At 35.8% G+C, this 21,673-nt stretch overlaps 2 protein-coding genes across 9 annotated transcripts in view; both read right to left on the bottom strand.

Annotated features, from left to right (window-relative positions):
- Nucleotides 1–7,127: 7,127 nt before the first annotated feature.
- On the bottom strand, nucleotides 7,128–20,951 carry LOC117330996. 8 transcript variants are annotated; one of them, XR_004533438.1, is made up of 4 exons: nucleotides 20,619–20,946; nucleotides 18,942–18,974; nucleotides 9,316–15,325; nucleotides 7,128–9,195 (listed from the first exon to the last, which is right to left on the bottom strand). XR_004533438.1 is itself a non-coding variant. In XM_033889592.1 (3 exons), exons 1-3 carry the CDS (start codon nucleotides 20,873–20,875, stop codon nucleotides 15,142–15,144), a joined length of 474 nt encoding a protein of 157 aa, XP_033745483.1. In that variant the 5' UTR covers nucleotides 20,876–20,946; the 3' UTR covers nucleotides 7,128–15,141. The 8 variants fall into 8 exon arrangements, 1 of the variants encoding a protein (XP_033745483.1); XR_004533437.1 differs by having other exon boundaries at nucleotides 7,128–10,121; nucleotides 10,336–15,325; XR_004533441.1 differs by lacking the exon at nucleotides 18,942–18,974 and having other exon boundaries at nucleotides 7,128–9,721; nucleotides 9,754–15,325; nucleotides 20,619–20,951.
- A 583-nt stretch (nucleotides 20,952–21,534) lies between these two features.
- Nucleotides 21,535–21,673, bottom strand: part of LOC117330984 (regulator of G-protein signaling 6-like) — a 61,929-nt gene continuing 61,790 nt past the window's right edge. Inside the window, exon 15 of the mRNA XM_033889583.1 lies at nucleotides 21,535–21,586. Within this exon, the coding sequence (XP_033745474.1) occupies nucleotides 21,550–21,586 (37 nt within the window). The 3' untranslated portion in view covers nucleotides 21,535–21,549. The remainder of the gene's footprint in view (nucleotides 21,587–21,673) is intronic.

Here is a 21,673-nt window from a genome sequence, read left to right as displayed (position 1 = left end):
AGAGTTGATATTTGGCCTGTAGCATGCTGGGGTGAAGGGCTACCAAGTTTGTTCAAATGAATGACCTTGACTTTCATTCAAGGTCACAGGAGTCAAAAAGGCTAAAATCTTTAAACGACTTCTTCTCAATAACCAAGAGTCCCAGAGAGTTGATATTGGGTCTGTAGCATGCTGGGGTAAAGGGCTACAAAGTTTGTTCAAATGAATGACCTTGACCTTCATTCAAGGTCACAGGGGTCAAAAAGGTTAAAATCTTTAAACAACTTCTTCTCAATAACCAAGAGTCCCAGGGAGTTGATATTGGGTCTGTAGCATGCTGGGGTAAAGGGCTACCAAGTTTGTTCAAATGAATGACCTTGACCTTCATTCAAGGTCACGTCGATCAAGTATGCTTAAATCTTTAAATGACTTTTAGTGAAAAGCCAAAGTGCAGAGAGACATTATATTGGTCCTGTAGCATGCTTTCAAATAACTGCAGGATCCATATATGAAAAGATCACTGCATTGCAGGTGAGCGATTTGGGCCCATTGGGCCCTTGTTTATTGTTCTACTTTTTTGAGTACACACAAGGTTCATTTAAGGTGAAGTTTTCTTTGTATTACATAAAAGACATAATGAGGAGTTTATTATTGCAAGTTAAACATCTAACAAAAGGCCAGAAGGCCCAACAAATAATCTTTGGCTGAAAAGAGATGGTTATCAAAGGACAAATCTGAATATGTCTGTGTATAGCATACAAGAAATTCAGCAAATCACAGTTCCCTACCAAATGAGAAATTGTACAGTTAATAAATTTGTGTAGGAGCAAATTTTATGCTCTGAATGTTTGACAGACCCACTGTATTTAATAATTCAATACATTGGTTGTATAAATGTGAATGAATAAGAAAATAGTACTAATTTTAGTAGGCGGTATCAGAATTTCAATGCAATGGAATCTATGCTCCAGGTAAGAAGTCGGTGAAAGTAGTGAAGGAGATGAGACCCTAACAGTTTCTATCTCTCCTGTGATGAAGTTTTCCAGTGGCGACAGCATTATCAATTCAAAAGTTTTGCTTTTAGATTCATTGCTCAAAAAATATAAGTTCAACTTTAACCAAACTTGGTATATAGCTAGTCATATATTTGACATCTCGGCACACCATTAATTTATGGAATATCATCTATAAGTTATCGTTCAGGGACTGGAAGTTCGGGATGTTGTGAATCTGGCTGTTAAAGTTTTGTGTTTAGCCTGGTTTCAATGTATCAATGTTATTATAACCAAACCTGTTGTATAGTTGCATTGTAGAATGGACATCTCAACAAACCCTACAGATTACTTGAATTTTTAGCTCACCTGGCCCAAATATCTAAAAATTTGTATAAACTAGTCATGTAATACCAAAACGTTTGTCTGAACATCTAGTTTCTTAAAAGTACCAATAATTACCTGCAGATCCTAAAAGTTTCTTCTGTAGAGTTACTTTGTGGTAAGGTGTAGCATGGAATAATTCTAAGTCACACAAATACCCAAACCTGAAAACTAACCTAGCTGTTATGCTCACAAGTATCTATAGCACAGGGTAGGAGCATTTGCTTGACTGGATTTGACTTTATGCACATATAAACACCTATTTTGTTTTGACCTTGAAATGCAATTGGCGGCTGTGAATAATATTACACAAATATGGCATAGAGGCATTTCAATCAATAAAAATGCTCCTATATCATACTTTTAAGACATCACATCTGATCACAGTAAGAAGGAACTTTTCAAGATAAATTGTCAAAATAAAAATGGCTTTTATACATATGATAAAGACAAATCTAGTCAAACCAATGCTCTTATTTTGTGCTTTAGACTCTATGAGCAAAACAACATTGCTGTTTATGCAGTATATGGATACAAATGAGCTAATTACCAGTATTTCCCCCTGAAACATGCATTTTTTAAATGTTTTGTTGAAATTTACAATCAGCTTAACAAACTACATGTGAGCAGCAAGTCCCACGGTTTGTAATGATACATACTAATCGTTCATCAAGTTACTTCTGTTAATTACACCATAGGAGGAATTTATAGCCTTGTAAAATATCAGTTTTGACTGAATTTGCTATTTAGATGCCCCTTAAATCACTACTAGTCAAAAAGTCCTGAATGGTTGAACCAAATTTAGTCAAAAAGATCTTTGGGGACGGGGAACATATTTTGCATAAATGGTGACTCGGACACCCTGATGTGGCTAGAATGAAATATTAGTGTTTTGAGGGCTAATGTTTGAGCATTTAAAATTTATATGCACCTATCACCTAACAGTTAAGAACTGGACAATCAGACGGAAGCCTTGGTTGATACCTCATCATTGGACGAGTCCGTCTACTTCCCATTGTAGAATTTAGTTAGGTTTGTATTGTCAGTGATAAAATGTAGAGTGAGAGTTAGTTTTACTACGTGCAGCCGTACATTGTCACGAGGAACATTTAACAAACATGTAATCTAGATGTGTTCGATACCTCCGGGTAGTCCTCATATGGAGTATAGAAAGTCAAAATGAACCTGGTCTGTTGAAAATAGAACTATATAAATTTCCAACTAACTGAATAGCATTCGGTACTGAAAAATATCGGGCATTGAAGATTTTGTTTTTATTTATTAATATCCTACATGTACATGTCTCACAACATTTTACGTGATTGGCCATCTATAGAGTCGAAATGTTTGAGAAAACTTCACGAAATAGCTTTATTCTGATAACTTAGGAGATACTTTAGATACCCATTGATTCCATACGAGAATTGTTTTACTGAAAATGATATTTAGAACAAAAACGCAAAATTCGTCACCTTGAACTTCACCTGTCGCCCCGGGGTCGTGACCTCACGTCAAACAACCGCGACCTTATAAAATTACATTTGACGATAAACATGGTGATGTAGGTCATTAGAGGATTCAGAGAATTCAGAATGTTGATTTATTGTTATTTTAAGCACAACATGTGTTAACCAAACCATCTGATGAAAGGTGACTCCAATTTCACAAGTAGACCCCATTTGGTCCGTAATTACGCATGAATAAAACGGCCAAGTGGCCGTTTTGAATTTCATAGCAATCTTATAAGGCACTGAACCTATTGTTCTCAGCGTTCATATGTAGGTCTACCCTAAACCCTAGTTGTGCGTGATTAATTCTGAGACTGTCCAGATTTGCAAAAAAGTCGTAAGATGACATCTTGTAATAGAGTCTCAATGCAGTCCATTTTCTTTTCAGTATGTTCCTTGTCAAGTATCGTAAACCTATATTTCTTTGGTTTTCAGTGTGTTCCCTGTCCTTTCGCGCGTGCATTGCAGATCTTTCCGATCATGTTCAGATCTATACTGATGACTCAAATGATGGTGAAAAGGTCTCAGCAGCATGTTACACCGAACACCATTGTTCTTTAATCCGTTTACCAGATGGTGCCTCTATTTTCTCTGCGGAAGCATGTGCCATCGGGTTGGCCCTCGACCACATGATGAACACCACATACGAAAGGCAATCATATGTTCCGATTCTGTCTGTCCTTCAGAGTTTACAATTCCGAGATCCTGAAAATACACTCGTACAATACCTTGTCTTTCGAATATCTCATATCTTAAAAAATGCAAAATAATATTACTTTGGATTTCGATCCATATCGGAATTAAAGGAACGAACTTGTTGATCGGCAAGAAAAATATGCTCTAAATCTGCAAGATACAAATATCAAAATACCATACACAGATTTCAAACCTGTCATTTGTACTGCCATTCGGAGTAAATGGCAGAAAGCAACAAACTTTTTAAAGTACAACCGAAACTTAAAACATCAATTCCAAGTCGGAAAGATCGTAGAGAGGAAATTGTCCTCTCTCGGCTCCGTGCGGGGCACATATATTTTACGCATTCGTTCCTTTTTAAAACGAGAAGATCCGCCAATATGCCATGCATGTGACGCTCAGTTCACAGTGGAGTATATTCTAATAGAATGTTCCGATTTCAATCACATTCGTGATAAATACTTTCCAGCCCCGGATTTGGAAACTCTTTTCAATTCTGTGGATTCGAAAGCACTATTTAGCTATTTGAAAGAAATCGATCTAATCAATAGACTTTGATGTCCTTTTACCTTACGCTCTTTGGCGTTATAGATACATCACAAAGTTCACATAATCTATTCGTTATAAACTTTTTATTATTCTAACCCACTTTTTATCATAGTGATCTGAATATACCATATGAACCTTTTTAAAAATATCTTTATCTGTTTTTAAACTCAAATGAAATAAATTAATAGTATTTTGTTTGGCCCTAAATGACCGTTACTGTCAATGGGCCGTAAAATCTAAACAAATAAACAAACAAACTGTCGTAAACCTAGATTTCTTTGGTTTTCAGAAGGTCAACTCAAAGAAATGTACGAAAATTTCCACCAAAGTCACAAAACTCCTGCAAATAACTTGAGCTTCATCTGTTAGCCCAGTCAACTCTACTATTTTGGATGACATCACCACACTTCACTGGAATGTGTTTTGAAAAAGGAGGATTTTTAAAAACTAATTTTCGAAAAGTAGTTAATTGTGCATTCCTTGATGGTAACAGATACTGCTTATGTTGTTTTCACGAACTCGACAAGATTTTCACACATTCATACTACATTTGTTAATTGATTAATTTTGTTTTCACTCTTAAATGACTTTTTTCCGTAAATATCTTTAAAAACAGTCCCTAGAGAATTTGTGAAATATCACTGCTAGATAACTTTGCAATTTTACACATTCAAGATGGCCGTTCCAATAGTCCTTCAGTAACTCGGTCGGAAACAATAGAAGAGGCTAGTTCAGACAGCAAAAATCGTATCAAGTTTTTTCACGCGGGAAAAGTTTTCGTCTAGAAGTTGTATACCGCGAAAAGTTGTCCATAGCAACATCTCTATGACGAAACCACAAGTAAACGGCATACCAACATGTTGATGAGAGACAATCTGATTAAAATCAGCTGTTACATGAGAGAGAAACAAGAGACCAGTTGGTACTGGGAAATGAAATCTACAGCGGTCATTTTAAGTGGGTCAGGATGGATTTCGCCAGTCAAAACGAAGCTAACAAGAAAGACGGCCAACATAATACATTAACCGGTTTCTGCAAGACGGCATTTATTACTTTCGATGGACCGTATGCTGGACAGAATCCGTCACAGACATCTTTCAATAATGTAAAACACAGACAATCACATTCGTGGCATTCTGGATTCGATCGCTTCTTCGCGAAGTCATCTCATTTCGGCGAATATGCGTTGAAATCCTCCGATATTTCGACTGAATCCCTGGAGGCATTTTCGTCTCCGGATAAATTGGTGAAAACCTTTGCATCGTTGACACCACCAGGACATTTCTGCGCTAACAGGTCTCCCATGTTCATCAATTCCCACACGAAATCTGGTCATTTTAAAAATTCGAGTTCAATCCAGACGAGACTATCGCTGGAGATGGACACCACGGATCCCCAGACTGACCAAGACCTTTTGTACCCGATGTTCTCTCCGAGATTGACGTCCACTCCTGTCGTGTCTCCGTACCAAGAACACTCGTTTGCTTCTCCACTGCCGCCGACGCCGCGGCACATGGAAAACAGCTACGTATCGTCTCGCCGGCAGAGATTGGGGAGGCGAAGACTTTTGTTCCCATCGGAGGACGAAGAGGCTGTTTATTATCTTATCACTAAATATCTATTACCAATAGACGATGTATAGAGCGTTTATTGATTAACAGACGCGGGTCAAAATAAACTCTTTAACTCCATTGTATAGCGTTTTCTGACTGCGACACGCCAATAGCGTTTTATCTTCGTGACACACCAAACTCATACATATAGCGTTTTATCTTTGTGACACACCAAACTCATACATACAGCGTTTTATCTTTGTGACACACCAAACTCATACATACAGCGTTTTATCTTTGTGACACACCAAACTCAAATATGGATAGCGTTTTATCTTTGTATCTCACCAAACTAAAATATGGATAGCGTTTTATCTTTGTGACACACCAAACTCAAATATGGATAGCGTTTTATCTTTGTGACACACCAAACTCATACATACAGCGTTTTATCTTTGTGACACACCAAACTCAAATATGAATAATATTGATAGCGTTTTATAACTGTCCGACACACCAAACTCAAATATGTATTCAAGATTCAAGAAGCTTTATTTAACGTCGCATATATATAGATTAAAATCCCAACCTCAAAATATGTATAGCGTTACACGGCTGACACATCAAACTCAAATATGTATAACTTTTAATGTTTATGACACATCAAACTCATGCATAGCGTTTTATGTCCGACACATCAAGCTCAAACATGTATAGCGTTTTATGTTTGTGACGTACAATGTACCAACTCAAATATGTATAGCGTTTTCTGACTGACACGTCAAACTCATGTATAGCGTTTTATGTCTGTGACATACCAACTCAAATATGTATAGCGTTTTCTGACTACTATATATTGGGAAGTCGTGCAGGTGAACGACTAACAGATGATAAGCGAGAGAGCTTGGTGCTAGTGGATGCAGAGTTGACATGCTATTGAAGTAACTTGAGCAAGTTTGTGTTTCAGGATGTCAAGGTCATAATAACTATTCAAGGAAAATCTTTGCAATCGTTCCAGTGACTTAATATAAAAAAAGATTTGGTCAAACTTCATGAATTGGTCAAGTATGAGAATACATTACCTTGAAAGAGTTCCTGTTTTAGGATGTCTACGTCAAGTATAAGAATACCTTAAGGTTCATGGGTTCATACTAAGAGTCCTGTTTAAAGGTGTTAGTGTCAAGGTCAATGTCACATGTATTTATAGAAAATCTTTGTCATTGCTCTAAAGACTTTATTTGTGAACAAATGTTGATCAATCTTCACATATTGGATGTGAATTTTCCCAAATGTTTTTGTGTGTTAAGGTGCCAAGGTCTGGGGCACGATTACATATATAGGAAATCATTTCTTAATGACAACTGATGTTATTTCATTAGCTCATTATTATTACATTATTCCACACTTTGTGTCAGTATAAATGAGGACGGAAGCAGGTACCACTCTAAATAACAACAAACTCTCAGTGAAATTGTGTAACTGACTAGATTTTATTTTACCAAATGTCTTAACAAAGAAAAAGATTCACAAGAAATGAAAATAGAAAGTAAAAGATGAAAGGTTATATACTATTCTATATACACCAACCATTCCTCCAGTCATATAGAGCAGTATAGTTGTATGGTGACCCCAGACATATGGTCCTTATACATATATATACATTGTATATATACTGTGTACATTATAAACTAGAGTATTTATGAATTATTGGTCTTGGTGCTAATTATAAAAATCTTGTTTAAGTGAATGAAACAAACATAGTATTTTGTTTTATATACTGTATATATAAAAAATGGTATGGCTTATATTTATTTCTGAAAAGAAATTGTATTTTCATGTTTGAAAGACATTTATAATAGCAGCACCAATAACTATACTATCCCTATAGTTCAATGATTTTTGCTATTAAAAGGATTTCCTACAAGTGCAAAAGGTCATGAAAAAAATAAATAATGTTCTGTACAAAGTACAAAAAATACATTTGATTGCAATGAATCTAATAAACTTCTGCAGAGTAAGTTCATTAATTAGTATAAAAATTATGTTAGATAATTGGATAAAATATATCTTGGGGAATAGTTAAAAAAATAAAATTGAGTTTGTTGACATTGGAACACTGTCACAAGAGTTTGATTACAAAATACACTGATGTGCTGATATTTATTTGTACAGATAGAGATATGTCTTCTGTTTCCGTGAAATCAGATTCTCATAATGTTCGTCAGGAAAGGATCAGTAATACATACATTGCCGAATGTGTTCTTCAAATACTGTTCAAACTATGCAATGAATATACATGTACCCATGCCTGGCAAAACCTGGTAAGCTCACCCTCTTGTGTAATTAAAAGTGTATCAAGCTGTCCTATATCACTGGTAACAGCCCCATGCCTGGCAATAAGCTCACCCTCTTGTGTAATACCGTTTCCTGTTTAATATTCAAGTACAATACACAGTGAATATGTTTTGATATGATACTTTTTTCTAGTCACAAATAATGTATGAGTGGATTATATGTCAATTGATTGCGAGTAATTTATGAGTTTTAGTGTTTCATAGTGTCTCAAAAGTCAAATAATTATGGCTGGGTATTGATCACTTTTACTTGTACATTTTATAATTGCAATTGTATTTTACTGTTGATCAATGCGTGACACTTTAATAAAATATTTTATTATTATTATTATTATTACAGAGTCAAGTCGTCACATACACGTGTAAATAGAATCAATCAACCAACTGTAGCATAGACAAAAGTATCCATCAGAGGATAGACAGAGGATAGACAGATTGTTTAGTACCAGAGTTCTGGACACTGAAAAGTGTTGAATCAAGAGTTGAGAGAGATGTCCATGGTCATAGCATATAAATACAAATCTGTATTTTTCTTGTAATTTTGATAAATCAGCATTATCCTACAACATTAATGGCCATATACTTTAGTGAGATATCACATCATTATAATTAAACAAATCAAATGGCTAGACACAATATTTTAGCACTCATACAAATTTTAATCCCTATTTGATATAGGCAGTTTGTAGTTCTCAGGAAGCCGAGATCACCGACTATCCAGAGCTGTCATGGTGGAATCCTAAGCCACTTTAGTCCACTTTCTTTTGATAGATCCTGTATATTGTAAATGAGGTAGTCACCAATTACTATAAAATGACCACCTATCAAACAAAGAAATCTTTCTCAAATATTTTCTCACACAAAGTGTAAGTGACTAAGCCCCATAAGAGCCCTATAAATGATTGCCTACTATCAGTTATGCATGACATATTGAGTTATAACACTACCTAACTCTACCTATTCTCTATATATCAATTTCATAACTATCAATCAAACACATAGATTAACAGTTGTATTCAGATTCATTGAAAAAATTCACACATCTCCACAATTTTAAACCTGACACAATGAAAGAGACACAAGTAATACAATCGGTATTACCGCATACACTGTACTTAATAGAAATTAAATCATGTTAGTTCCAAAATCTGATGGTGTCCTTAATTGTTAACACCAATACCTGTGTGGCCATACCAGTTCACCAAAATACCTGTGTGGCCATACCAGTTCACCACAATACCTGTGTGGCCATACCAGTTCACCACAATACCTGTGTGGCCATACCAGTTCACCACAATACCTGTGTGGCCATACCAGTTCACCACAATACCTGTGTGGCCATACCAGTTCACCACAATACCTGTCTGTAGCCATACCAGTTCACCACAATACCTGTATGTGGCCATACCAGTTCACCACAATACCTGTCTGTAGCCATACCAGTTCACCACAATACCTGTCTGTAGCCATACCAGTTCACCACAACACCTGTCTGTGGCCATACCAGTTCACCACAATACCTGTGTGGCCATACCAGTTCACCACAATACCTGTCTGTAGCCATACCAGTTCACCACAATACCTGTCTGTGGCCATACCAGTTCACCACAATACCTGTGTGGCCATACCAGTTTACCACAATACCTGTCTGTAGCCATACCAGTTCACCACAATACCTGTGTGGCCATACCAGTTCACCACAATACCTGTCTGTGGCCATACCAGTTCACAACAATACCTGTGTGGCCATACCAGTTCACCACAATACCTGTCTGTGGCCATACCAGTTCACCACAATACCTGTGTGGCCATACCAGTTCACCACAATACCTGTGTGGCCATACCAGTTCACCACAATACCTGTGTGGCCATACCAGTTCACCACAACACCTGTCTGTGGCCATACCAGTTCACCACAATACCTGTGTGGCCATACCAGTTCACCACAATACCTGTGTGGCCATACCAGTTTACCACAATACCTCTGTGGCCATACTGGTTCACCACAATACCTGTCTGTAGCCATACCAGTTCACCACAATATCTGTCTGTGGCCATACCAGTTCACCACAATACCTGTGTGGCCATACCAGTTCACCACAATACCTGTGTGGCCATACCAGTTTACCACAATACCTGTTGGTATCCATACCAGTTCACCACAATACCTGTGTGGCCATACCAGTTCACCACAATACCTGTGTGGCCATACCAGTTCACCACAATACCTGTGTGGCCATACCAGTTCACCACAATACCTGTGTGGCCAAACCAGTTCACCACAACACCTGTCTGTGGCCATACCAGTTCACCACAATACCTGTGTGGCCATACCAGTTCACCACAATACCTGTGTGGCCATACCAGCTCACCACAATACCTGTGTGGCCATACCAGCTCACCACAATACCTGTGTGGCCAAACCAGTTCACCACAATACCTGTGTGGCCATACCAGTTCACCACAATACCTGTGTGGTCATACCAGTTCACCACAATACCTGTGTGGCCATACCAGTTCACCACAATACCTGTTGGTAGCCATACCAGTTCACCACAACACCTGTCTGTGGCCATACTGGTTCACCACAACACCTTTATGTGGCCATACCAGTTCACCACAATACCTGTCTGTGGCCATAGTGGTTCACCACAGTACCTGTCTGTGGCCATAGTGGTTCACCACAATACCTGTCTGTGGCCATAGTGGTTCACCACAATACCTGTGTGGCCATACCAGTTCACAACAACACCTGTCTGTGGCCATACCAGTTCACCACAACACCTGTCTGTGGCCATACTGGTTCACAACAACACCTGTCTGTAGCCATACCGGTTCACCACAACACATGTATATGGCCACATCTGATCACCACAATACCTGTCTGTGACCATACTGGTTCACTAAAATACCTGTCTGTGGCTACACCTGATCACCACAATACCTGTCTGTGGTCATACTGGTTCACCACAACACATGTATGTGGCCACATCTGATCGCCACAATACCTGTCCGTGACCATACTGGTTCATCACAATACCTGTCTGTGACCATACCGGTTCACCACAACACCTGTATGTGGCCACATCTGATCACCACAATACCTGTCTGTGACCACTGGTTCACCACAATACCTGTCTGTGACCACTGGTTCACCACAATACCTGTCATTGACCATATTGGTTCACCACAAGACCTACTATTGTTTAGAACAATTGTTTGACTATGTATGGAACACAGGGGATAACTTCTCCAGGAAACAATGATGTTAGTACAATTGTCTGAGGAGAAAGTTACATCAGAATCGTACTTTAATGACAACTTGTGCGATATGTAGACTTGTACAACAAATAGACATTACAATCTATAAAATGTACTTCAGTACACCTGTGCATAATTCTCAGATAGGGTAAAAAAGAAAAGCAAACAGCTACTAGTACACATATTCTATTTTTTATATTTGATATCAAAGTCAATAACCGAATACTGCCCTGAAAAGAAAGACAAAAACAATTCTTTTTTAATATTTCAAGACATAATTGGATGAGCTGACAAGTTATGTCTAAATGTACATATTATGTATTTTCAATGGTTAACGTTTTCAGTTTTACAAAACTTTTCATAGAAAGCATGAAATGATCCATTCTCCAGTAATTACATTTTCAAGATACAGTATCTAATTTTATGCAATTTTATTCTATTTTCCAAAATAGTAAAAATGAGAACCCATTGAAAACAAGATTAACAGTGATCTATAAAGGGTCTCCTGTTGTTCTAGGAATCAGACATGTTCTTGTTAGTTATTACATTACTCATAAAACACACATGACAAGAATTGTGATTTTGTGATATTTCTTGTATCAACAAATGTGTTATTTACACTGGATACTGACACTAATTCAGATGAAAGTTCAACAAATGAATAAATGATATGGTTTTTGTCGAAAAAATGAGAAGCATTCTGTTAAATGCAGGGACATGGCATAACAATCATATCAATGTCATAACATCATCAATGTTTAAAAACAGTTTATCTAGTATTGTTGTTATACTAGAATATATCAACAAAATGTAACAAGGTAAAGAGGAGATAACTCCTAATACTAATGGTTATCTAGTAAACATTGATTCCATCAGATAACAGTCATCAAAGTCACTCAGCCATGACAGGACCGCTCAAATAAAATATTCAGGAGTACGTGAGTATAAAGAAAATTTACAATAATTTTTCATTAAAAAAGAAGAAAGGAAATGCTAGATTTTTAAATCTAACTTACTGTAATATTTCTATAAAAACATTGCACTTTTAGACGATAAAATTAATAGATGTATCTTGACTAGAACAACATAAACAATTCAGTGTTTTTGTAAATATGTATCAAGTTCAAATATATAATCATAGTACCAATATCGTGATTCTTCCTCGCACAAAACTTCAACATATTAAAATCATATATAAAAAAAAATGCTCAAAACATCCTTCTGCCAAATGAAATAACGGTTGCAATAAACTTAACAAATATAAAAAACCTATCAAAAGTCATGGTGATTACAACAACATGCTGTGGTGATGTCCTAGTAAACACTGGAACATCAATACGGAATGATCATCTCTGGAAATGAGACACTTTATCTTACTGTCTCCATGAAAACAACTGAATATCCGAGACAGACTTCCCACAGGGGCTTGAAGCCTGTTATACTGATAGGAGAATTTTTATATTAGATGGTTCATATTGCACAGGGATTTGTAACAATGTGTGTAGTTGGGAGAGATTTACAATAGATTACGCAGGGACCTGTCATATATTAGTGTATATACTTAGGAGAGATTCATAATAGATGGGTCATATTACACAGGGACCTGTAACATATTAGTGTATACACTTAGGACAGATTCATAATAGATGGGTCATATAACAGGGGCCTGTGACAGCACATTTAACTACTATTATAAAAGCTTTGTCTAAATTTCATTGATCAGAACTATCAGTGGCATATGCTAATCATTTCATGTCATAATTTTTAATAATTAATAATTTAATAATTCCAACTACTGTAAATGCAAGTTGATATATATTTTTCAAAGACTCTACAATAAACAGTTATTATATTCAAGTCTTAATAGGAATGCTGTCCACATGTATATCTTAATACTGTTATGTTCAATGTGAAAATGTAATTAACAATTTACAAAAGTGACTGACACATTTTAAGTGATTTAGATATGTGAATATATTTGATTTTTTTTTTTTTTTTACTAAAAGTGATATAGGGATTTGATTTTGTACCATTAAATAAGCTTTGTCAGCAAAAAATGACCAGAACGTCCACCTAGAGAACTTTGTACTAATAGATGTTGGAACACTTTGGAAATATTAACTTGTGCTAAGTATCAGTAATATACATAGTAGCCATGTATCAAAGGAGTAACAATACTTCAAGTATACATCCTCTTTGTTCTGTTTGTATATGAATTGGTAATTCAGGTTAAGATAGCTTACCTTCCATAATATATTAAATGCTTATGGCAATAAATGTACATATCCCCATTTCTCCTGTACTGAGTAATACTAATAATAATTAAAAAATAATAAAAAAAAAAAAACCCAACAGTATCTTAGTTTTTTCTAGGAATACTTCTGGTTATATAACAATTTAGTAGCATAAAAATCCCACATTACTCAAAAACAATTTACATACATGTTTTTTACAAGAGAAGACCAAATAGAATTATGTGTATATCGTTAATAAAAAAAATTACTTGATTGTGGACATCTATTGCGTCAACATCAAATATGAAGTTTATTTCACATGATCCATGCTTACTTTGTATGATCCAAGTGATACATGTAATATTCCCATGAACATTTAAAGTTTACTCTGAGGTAAAACTTTCATTTTAATGGATAGTGATTGAACTGCTATATATAGATAAAGTCAACACCAAGAAAAAATGATGCTTCTTCAAAAATTATGCTGCAGATTAAATTGCTGTACAGAAATCTAGGTTGGAGAATATAATACAGAGCCATAGCTGTTTTCTATAGGATAGAGCACTAAATATCTGGATATGGGAATATAACACAGAGGCCAGATCTACAACCAGAGAATTAGGTCAAATATCTGGGTACAGGAATATAACACAGAGGCCAGATCTACAACCAGAGAATTAGGTCAAATATCTGGGTACAGGAATATAACACAGAGGCCAGATCTACAACCAGAGAATTAGGTCAAATATCTGGGTACAGGAATATAACACAGAGGCCAGATCTACAACCAGAGAATTAGAAATTAGGTCAAATATCTGGGTACAGGAATATAACACAGAGGCCAGATCTACAACCAGAGAATTAGGTCAAATATCTGGGTACAGGAATATAACACAGAGGCCAGATCTACAACCAGAGAATTAGGTCAAATATCTGGGTACAGGAATATAACACAGAGAACAAGAACCTGATAAAGTTTACAGGTCAAAAGCAGCCTGTCAACAAACGAGTCTGAGTGAAGGTGTGTTATCACTCAGAGCAAATGTAATATAGACAGAAGTTTCTTCTGAGTGTTTTTGATATTTTTATAAAGACACCAATGATAGGAAAGCTTGAAATAGGAGATACCAGTCCACACAACTACATAATTGCTAATATTTGCGATGGTCCTAATCTAAATTTTACCCATGCATCAAAATCCTCAAATTTTAAACCTTGTGTGTATTTTGAGGTCCCAGACATAACCATCTTCATTGCTGGCTTATTTATTAAAACCATTACATGACATTTAGAACTCCACCCAAGGTGTCCTGAAATATTTAGATATATTGTGGTTCATAAAATGTGAATAAGTTTCAGACAGAAAATCAAGACAATTTCCACCCGTGAAATTGAACACCTATGCACTTTAACATAGCTGATACTTAACAAAGAGAAGACTAATATGGCGGTGGGCAATCAGAGTCAACAAGTGCAAGAAATTTCATTTCTCAATAAGGAATAATAATAAGAATGTGTTGAAGGGACAAGTTTTAAAAATTGTGTAAAACATGAAAGATTTCAAACTAAGTTATAGTAGTACTTTGAATGTGGAGAAATACAATTGATACACATAATATGTATCAGCTAGATCACTTCTCCACCAGGGGAGCAATGCTGTTCGTCTTGAATGGCACACTCTCAGATTTGCGTTTGTCTGTTGGTGCGGTGAGTGGGTATTGCCTCGGTACTTCCAGGTTGCTACGTCGTTTATTAGCCAGTGCACTGCCACGCCCAGGATCATCAGACCTACGTCTCACGTTGGGGGAAATGGCCCTGAAATACATTCAACATATTGGATTATTCACCTTAAATAATATCTATTACTTCTGGTAGAGATAGTGGATTACATATACCTTGACTTTCCCCAAATATTCATTACACCTTATGAAGTTATCTGATGGTTTGTACCTAGTAATAATACTATTAGCAGTAAACAAATTTAATCTGTAAATATGGTTTTTGAAATCTACACCAATCCAGTATGTCGTTGAATCTTGTATACATATAAACTGATTCATTTCAGTGAAAACCCTCCATCTCTTTTGACTTTACTTTCTCAACCAATAAGATATTTGAATATAATTCAGTTTATGACATATACAAATGACCATGGATCATTGTTTTTAAAATTAAAACCTGACTACTCCCTCATACCAGGTACATGACTGTACATGTTTTGGCCACTATACCTGATGTTGTATAAATACATAGTCCATAAAAACTGACCGAGGAAATCTGTTGCATAAGTATAATTTTTTTATTTGTGAAATATACTTGGTATCCTGTTTTCGTTCAATATATAGAATGTCCTCTAGCTTAACTGTACTAATAATGTCAAAACTGTTATTTCACTGGTAACGAGTCCAGTACAGCTGGTACAGTAGTCATCTCATGGAGCAGACTGGTATATATCATCAATTTAAGTTAAGAATTACAAAAATTACAAAATTAAAAAAAAAAAAAACTACACACAGATTAGATATAAGATAAAAAGATATAAAGATGAAATACATATATTATGTACATTTGAAATAACATCATGATATTATGAATGCATGGGTACAAACAGGAATTTCTATTTATGAACATTGAAAGTAGAGCATTAGACAACAATACTAGGCTGATTAGGAACAGGTAAATCACAGGTAAATTTCAGATAGATATAGTATCCATAGACTGTGAATATCTATAGCATAAAAAGGTATATACAACAGGTAAGAAAATCAATCTCGGACACTCAAATATATCGTATAGATATTGATTACAAAATAATCATAAGATAAAGCATACTTTGCTCACAACCAAAACTCTTCAAAACTTAATTTAATTTCTTCATCTATTTAAAGAAACAGTTGTGATAACAGGAAATGATTATCATTTTACAACTGGAGGAACTTCTCAGGCTCTGAAGAGTTTTGTCTGAGGAGACTTCTGCCTTCAGCCAGGTGTTTTGAGCTATCACCTGATTTTTTACTGACTTGGATTCCATCCTCCACATATCTAGGCTAGACGAACGCTGAAACCGTGTTCTGAAGAGGTGCAACATATTACCATTAATTAAAATGAAGAATGACAGGTGACGACAGTCTACCAGGAGAACAGAAGACAGGTGTACCAAATGTTTATAGAATAGATAACAGCAGAGGTGCAACATAATAAAGCAATCTTAACACCGCTTAAATGTTATTTACTGTCTACATGTTCTGGACTGCTATGTAGCCAGCATCAGGTCCAAAGGTGCAACAATACAATATCTAATTCTAATCAAGTGTGATGGGCGAGAACAGACATTGACGACAAAATCTATAAGTTGAAAGAGGGCATATTAGACAATAGTTTACCATCTGGTACATGAAACAGAACAGAAAGCAGCTAGCTACAAATGATGGAACCAACACAAGGACCTGGGTATAACAATGATCAGGACGAATCCACAAATTCTTAGAATAATGTAGAAAATTACTACAATGAACAAAACATTTGTCTGGGAATGGTGGTAATCCTGTCAACCTTGTTGTAATTCCCTTTATCAATGAATAGCAGAGTCTACCTTGGTTACTTAGGGTTGAGAGGGGTTTAACCACAGTGTGACATGCATTAATAAATATCTATGTAAAAAGTGTTTTACTATTACAACTGCAATTTAACCAGCACGATTTTGTAACCTGTTTGTACAATATTTTATCTGTGATAACACCTAGCCTATGTGTCTGTATAATATTATAACTATGACAACACCTAGCCTATGTGTCTGTATAATATTATATCTATGACAACACCTAGCCTATGTGTCTGTATAATATTTTATCTGTGACAACACCTAGCCTATGTGTCTGTATAATATTATAACTGTGATAACACCTAGCCTATGTGTCTGTATAATATTATAACTGTGATAACACCTAGCCTATGTGTCTGTACAATATTATATCTGTGACAACACCTAGCCTATGTGTCTGTATAATATTATAACTGTGATAACACCTAGCCTATGTGTCTGTATAATATTATAACTGTGACAACACCTAGCCTATGTGTCTGTGTACAATATTATAACTATGACAACACCTAGCCTATGTGTCTGTACAATATTATATCTATGACAACACCTAGCCTATGTGTCTGTGTACAATATTATATCTGTGACAACACCTAGCCTATGTGTCTGTATACAATATTATATCTATGACAACACCTAGCCTATGTGTCTGTGTACAATATTATATCTGTGACAACACCTAGCCTATGTGTCTGTGTAAAATATTGTATCTGTGACAACACCTAGCCTATGTGTCTGTGTACAATAGTGTATCTGTGACAACACCTAGCCTATGTGTCTGTGTACAATATTATATCTGTGACAACACCTAGCCTATGTGTCTGTACAATATTGTATCTGTGACAACACCTAGCCTATGTGTCTGTGTACAATATTGTATCTGTGACAACACCTAGCCTATGTGTCTGTACAATATTATATCTGTGACAACACCTAGCCTATGTGTCTGTGTACAATATTATATCTGTGACAACACCTAGCCTATGTGTCTGTGTACAATATTATATCTGTGACAACACCTAGCCTATGTGTCTGTGTACAATATTATATCTGTGACAACACCTAGCCTATGTGTCTGTACAATATTATATCTGTGACAACACCTAGCCTATGTGTCTGTGTACAATATTATATCTGTGACAACACCTAGCCTATGTGTCTGTGTACAATATTATATCTGTGACAACACCTAGCCTATGTGTCTGTGTACAATATTATATCTGTGACAACACCTAGCCTATGTGTCTGTACAATATTATATCTGTGACAACACCTAGCCTATGTGTCTGTACAATATTATATCTGTGACAACACCTAGCCTATGTGTCTGTACAATATTATATCTGTGACAACACCTAGCCTATCTGTACTTGTGTTTGAAATTGGTCTCATTTCATAAGTGATGATTGGTTATAATCGGTTTGAATATTTTGATTACCCATTTGTGAGCAAGCCTGAATTCAAAGTCAATGGTTTTGCATTGAAAAGAAAGTTCACCTGAAAGTTCATCTATATTTCTAGAAACTTTCAGATTGAACATTATTCTACTACAAATCCAATTAGGTATGAATATGCCTCAAAACTACAGTCTATGTACTTATGTATATTTGAGGTCAAGGATAAATGGAATATAAAATTACACAATATAATGAGCAATTTACAATTATTAACAAATTATAGAATTAATTGGTTAATTGGAATAGGTTATGAAGCCAAACAATTTTCGGTTATAACCAATCATAGAGATAAGACCAATTTGTACAGAATGATACTATTATGTAGCATAGCGCAGTGAGAACCAGCAGAGCTACACCAAAGCCCGTCTCTTACCTCATAGAAAGGCTGTTGTCAGACCCCTTAAAGCTGGAGAGTCAACAGAAGTGATACGTTGTAACAAAAATAAATTTACAGACATACATTCATTAAAATGGACCAATGTGTCCAAAACCACAGTCAACTAAAGGGAAATAAAGTAGGTGGAAAGGGAGGTAAATGAAATGTCTACAGAGATTGGAGTTGGACCTTATATATACCAGTAGTGGGGTATACTGTATACAGCCTAGAATTCAGCCTGTGTTATTTTTTTACGATTTCACCACAAAATTGCATAAATATGTATTTTTAAGATGGTATCATAGGAGATTAGCATTTACTAAGTGCTTCATGAGCTGGAACGTCTAAACTCGATAAATCAAGAAATTGATAATTACATAGATTTCACAGAGAACAGTTTGGTCCACGTCTGTGTTTTTTTAAATGATTAGTTCTTATTGCCAATATTGTTTACTCTTCAAGTAGCTGCAAAATGTCTGAAACTGAAAATGGTTTCGCTGCATTGTTGAATTTGTAGTTAAAGGGACATCACGGTAAAAACGTTGTAATTTTCAATGAATGTACGTGTTTTGTTCCTTTCCAGTTATATTTCTGTGCTGTCCCAATGTTCACAGTCGATCCTCATGTCCAGCTTGACCACTTGATTTAGTTGGGAATCCCCCTCTAAATTTAGCGCGGAAATTATTTTTAAATCATCACGTAATTGTTTTGAAATCGTGGCAACACAAACACACGATAGTTTACAAGGCGAATTGGATTAGTTGGACAAAGATATTATACAGTGGTTTAAATGTTAAATAACACGTTCTGTATATATTCCGGCACATATATTTATGTGTAAATAAGTGTAAACACCGTACATATAGTATAGTGACAGTAGCGATGTACTGGTACAGACTGTATAAATATTACCGAGTTTGTGTAAATATTACCGAGATTGTCATGACCTACTATCCAGCAATCAAGCAGAATACGAGCAGCGTCCGTATTACGTACTGCTGTTTTCATGTTTGAACTGCATTGTACTGCTTCCCCAGTTTAATTCTAGGATTGTGTTTGACCCATTTTCCAATTATTCTCTTCATTGCGGAAGCTGTTATCGTTTTCAACCGCAGTCGATTCACATTGGAAGCCATTTTTGTTTTCAGGTGTTTTAGTGTGTTGTGTGCATGCGTGTTATCGTATAGGTCACAAAATTTGCATATTCAGACTATTGATCAACGAATTGTGATAACCTTTTTATAATTAATAATTGATGTTTTTTATATACATATATCATCAAATTCGAATGGTTATTGTTCATAAGGATATTTTTTTTAAAGATATACCCTATAATATGAAAAAATACAAAATAAAAATTGGATTACCGTGATGTCCCTTTAAGTACGACTGAAAAAGCTCAAAAATAACACTGCCCAGAAAATAAATGGGTAAAAAGGTTCTTAATTAACTGGACCAAGGGAATCACCAACATGTCAAAACTAACAATATGATATAAGAAGTGAAGGTGAAAATATCCATAAACTAAACTATCCATAAACTAAACAAAGTATGAAAATAAATCATTGCATTCGGATACAATAATCAACAAAATTCAATAATGCATGATTAAGAAACACAAAACTGTGATGCTCAGATTTTTGTGACAAAGATTTACACAGCTAGGCAACTTACCCCTGGGAAAGGACCGATTTGTGGGTGTTGCCGAGTTCCTTTAGGTCACTGGTGCTGTACGAGTGATGAGGTCCAGACATATGTACTGGGGAGTCACCACCACTCACGTCGGAGCTCACATCACGTGATCGGTCGCTGGAGTTACTGTCCCGGCGCCTCGCCACCTTGGGACTCGGAGTTGTCGGTCTCTGCTGGGGCTGTGCCTGTTGTTTACTCTTGTTACTCCAGCTAAAGAATCTATAACGGAATGAAAGCATGGCCGTCACATAATGGTACAATAAACAGGAGGTTCCTGACCACCCAGGAGTTTAGTTTGTACGTCACATATACAAATGTATATTACATATATTACAGATCCAAACAACACTGATTTCACCTAGCCTATGTGTCTGTACAATATTATATCTGTGACAACACCTAGCCTATGTGTCTGTGTACAATATTGTATCTGTGACAACACCTAGCCTATCTGTACTTGTGTTTGAAATTGGTCTCATTTCATAAGTGATGATTGGTTATAATCGGTTTGAATATTTTGATTACCCATTCGTGAGCAAGCCTGAATTCAAAGTCAATGGTTTTGCATTGAAAAGAAAGTTCACCTGAAAGTTCATCTATATTTCTAGAAACTTTCAGATTGAACATTACTCTACTACAAATCCAATTAGGTATGAATATGCCTCAAAACTACAGTCTATGTACTTATGTATATTTGAGGTCAAGGATAAATGGAATATAAAATTACACAATATAATGAGCAATTTACAATTATTAACAAATTATAGAATTAATTGGTTAATTGGAATAGGTTATGAAGCCAAACAATTTTCGGTTATAACCAATCATAGAGATAAGACCAATTTGTACAGAATGATACTATTATGTAGCATAGCGCAGTGAGAACCAGCAGAGCTACACCAAAGCCCGTCTCTTACCTCATAGAAAGGCTGTTGTCAGACCCCTTAAAGCTGGAGAGTCAACAGAAGTGATACGTTGTAACAAAAATAAATTTACAGACATACATTCATTAAAATGGACCAATGTGTCCAAAACCA

Source organism: Pecten maximus, chromosome 1, assembly GCF_902652985.1.
Source record: "Pecten maximus chromosome 1, xPecMax1.1, whole genome shotgun sequence".
Classification (NCBI taxonomy): domain Eukaryota; kingdom Metazoa; phylum Mollusca; class Bivalvia; order Pectinida; family Pectinidae; genus Pecten; species Pecten maximus.
The sequence above is the reverse complement of the archived record's forward strand: the minus strand, read 5'-3'. Positions and strand labels throughout refer to the sequence as shown.

Coding starts and splice junctions, on each gene's coding strand:
- LOC117330996 (XM_033889592.1), bottom strand. CDS start 20,875: ATGCTTTCATTCCGTTATAGATTCTTTAGCTGGAGTAACAAGAGTAAA. Junction 18,975..20,618: donor AAATCGGTCCTTTCCCAGGG/GTAAGTTGCCTA, acceptor TTGACTCTCCAG/CTTTAAGGGGTCTGACAACA. Junction 15,326..18,941: donor GACAACAGCCTTTCTATGAG/GTAAGAGACGGG, acceptor AATGTATTTCAG/GGCCATTTCCCCCAACGTGA.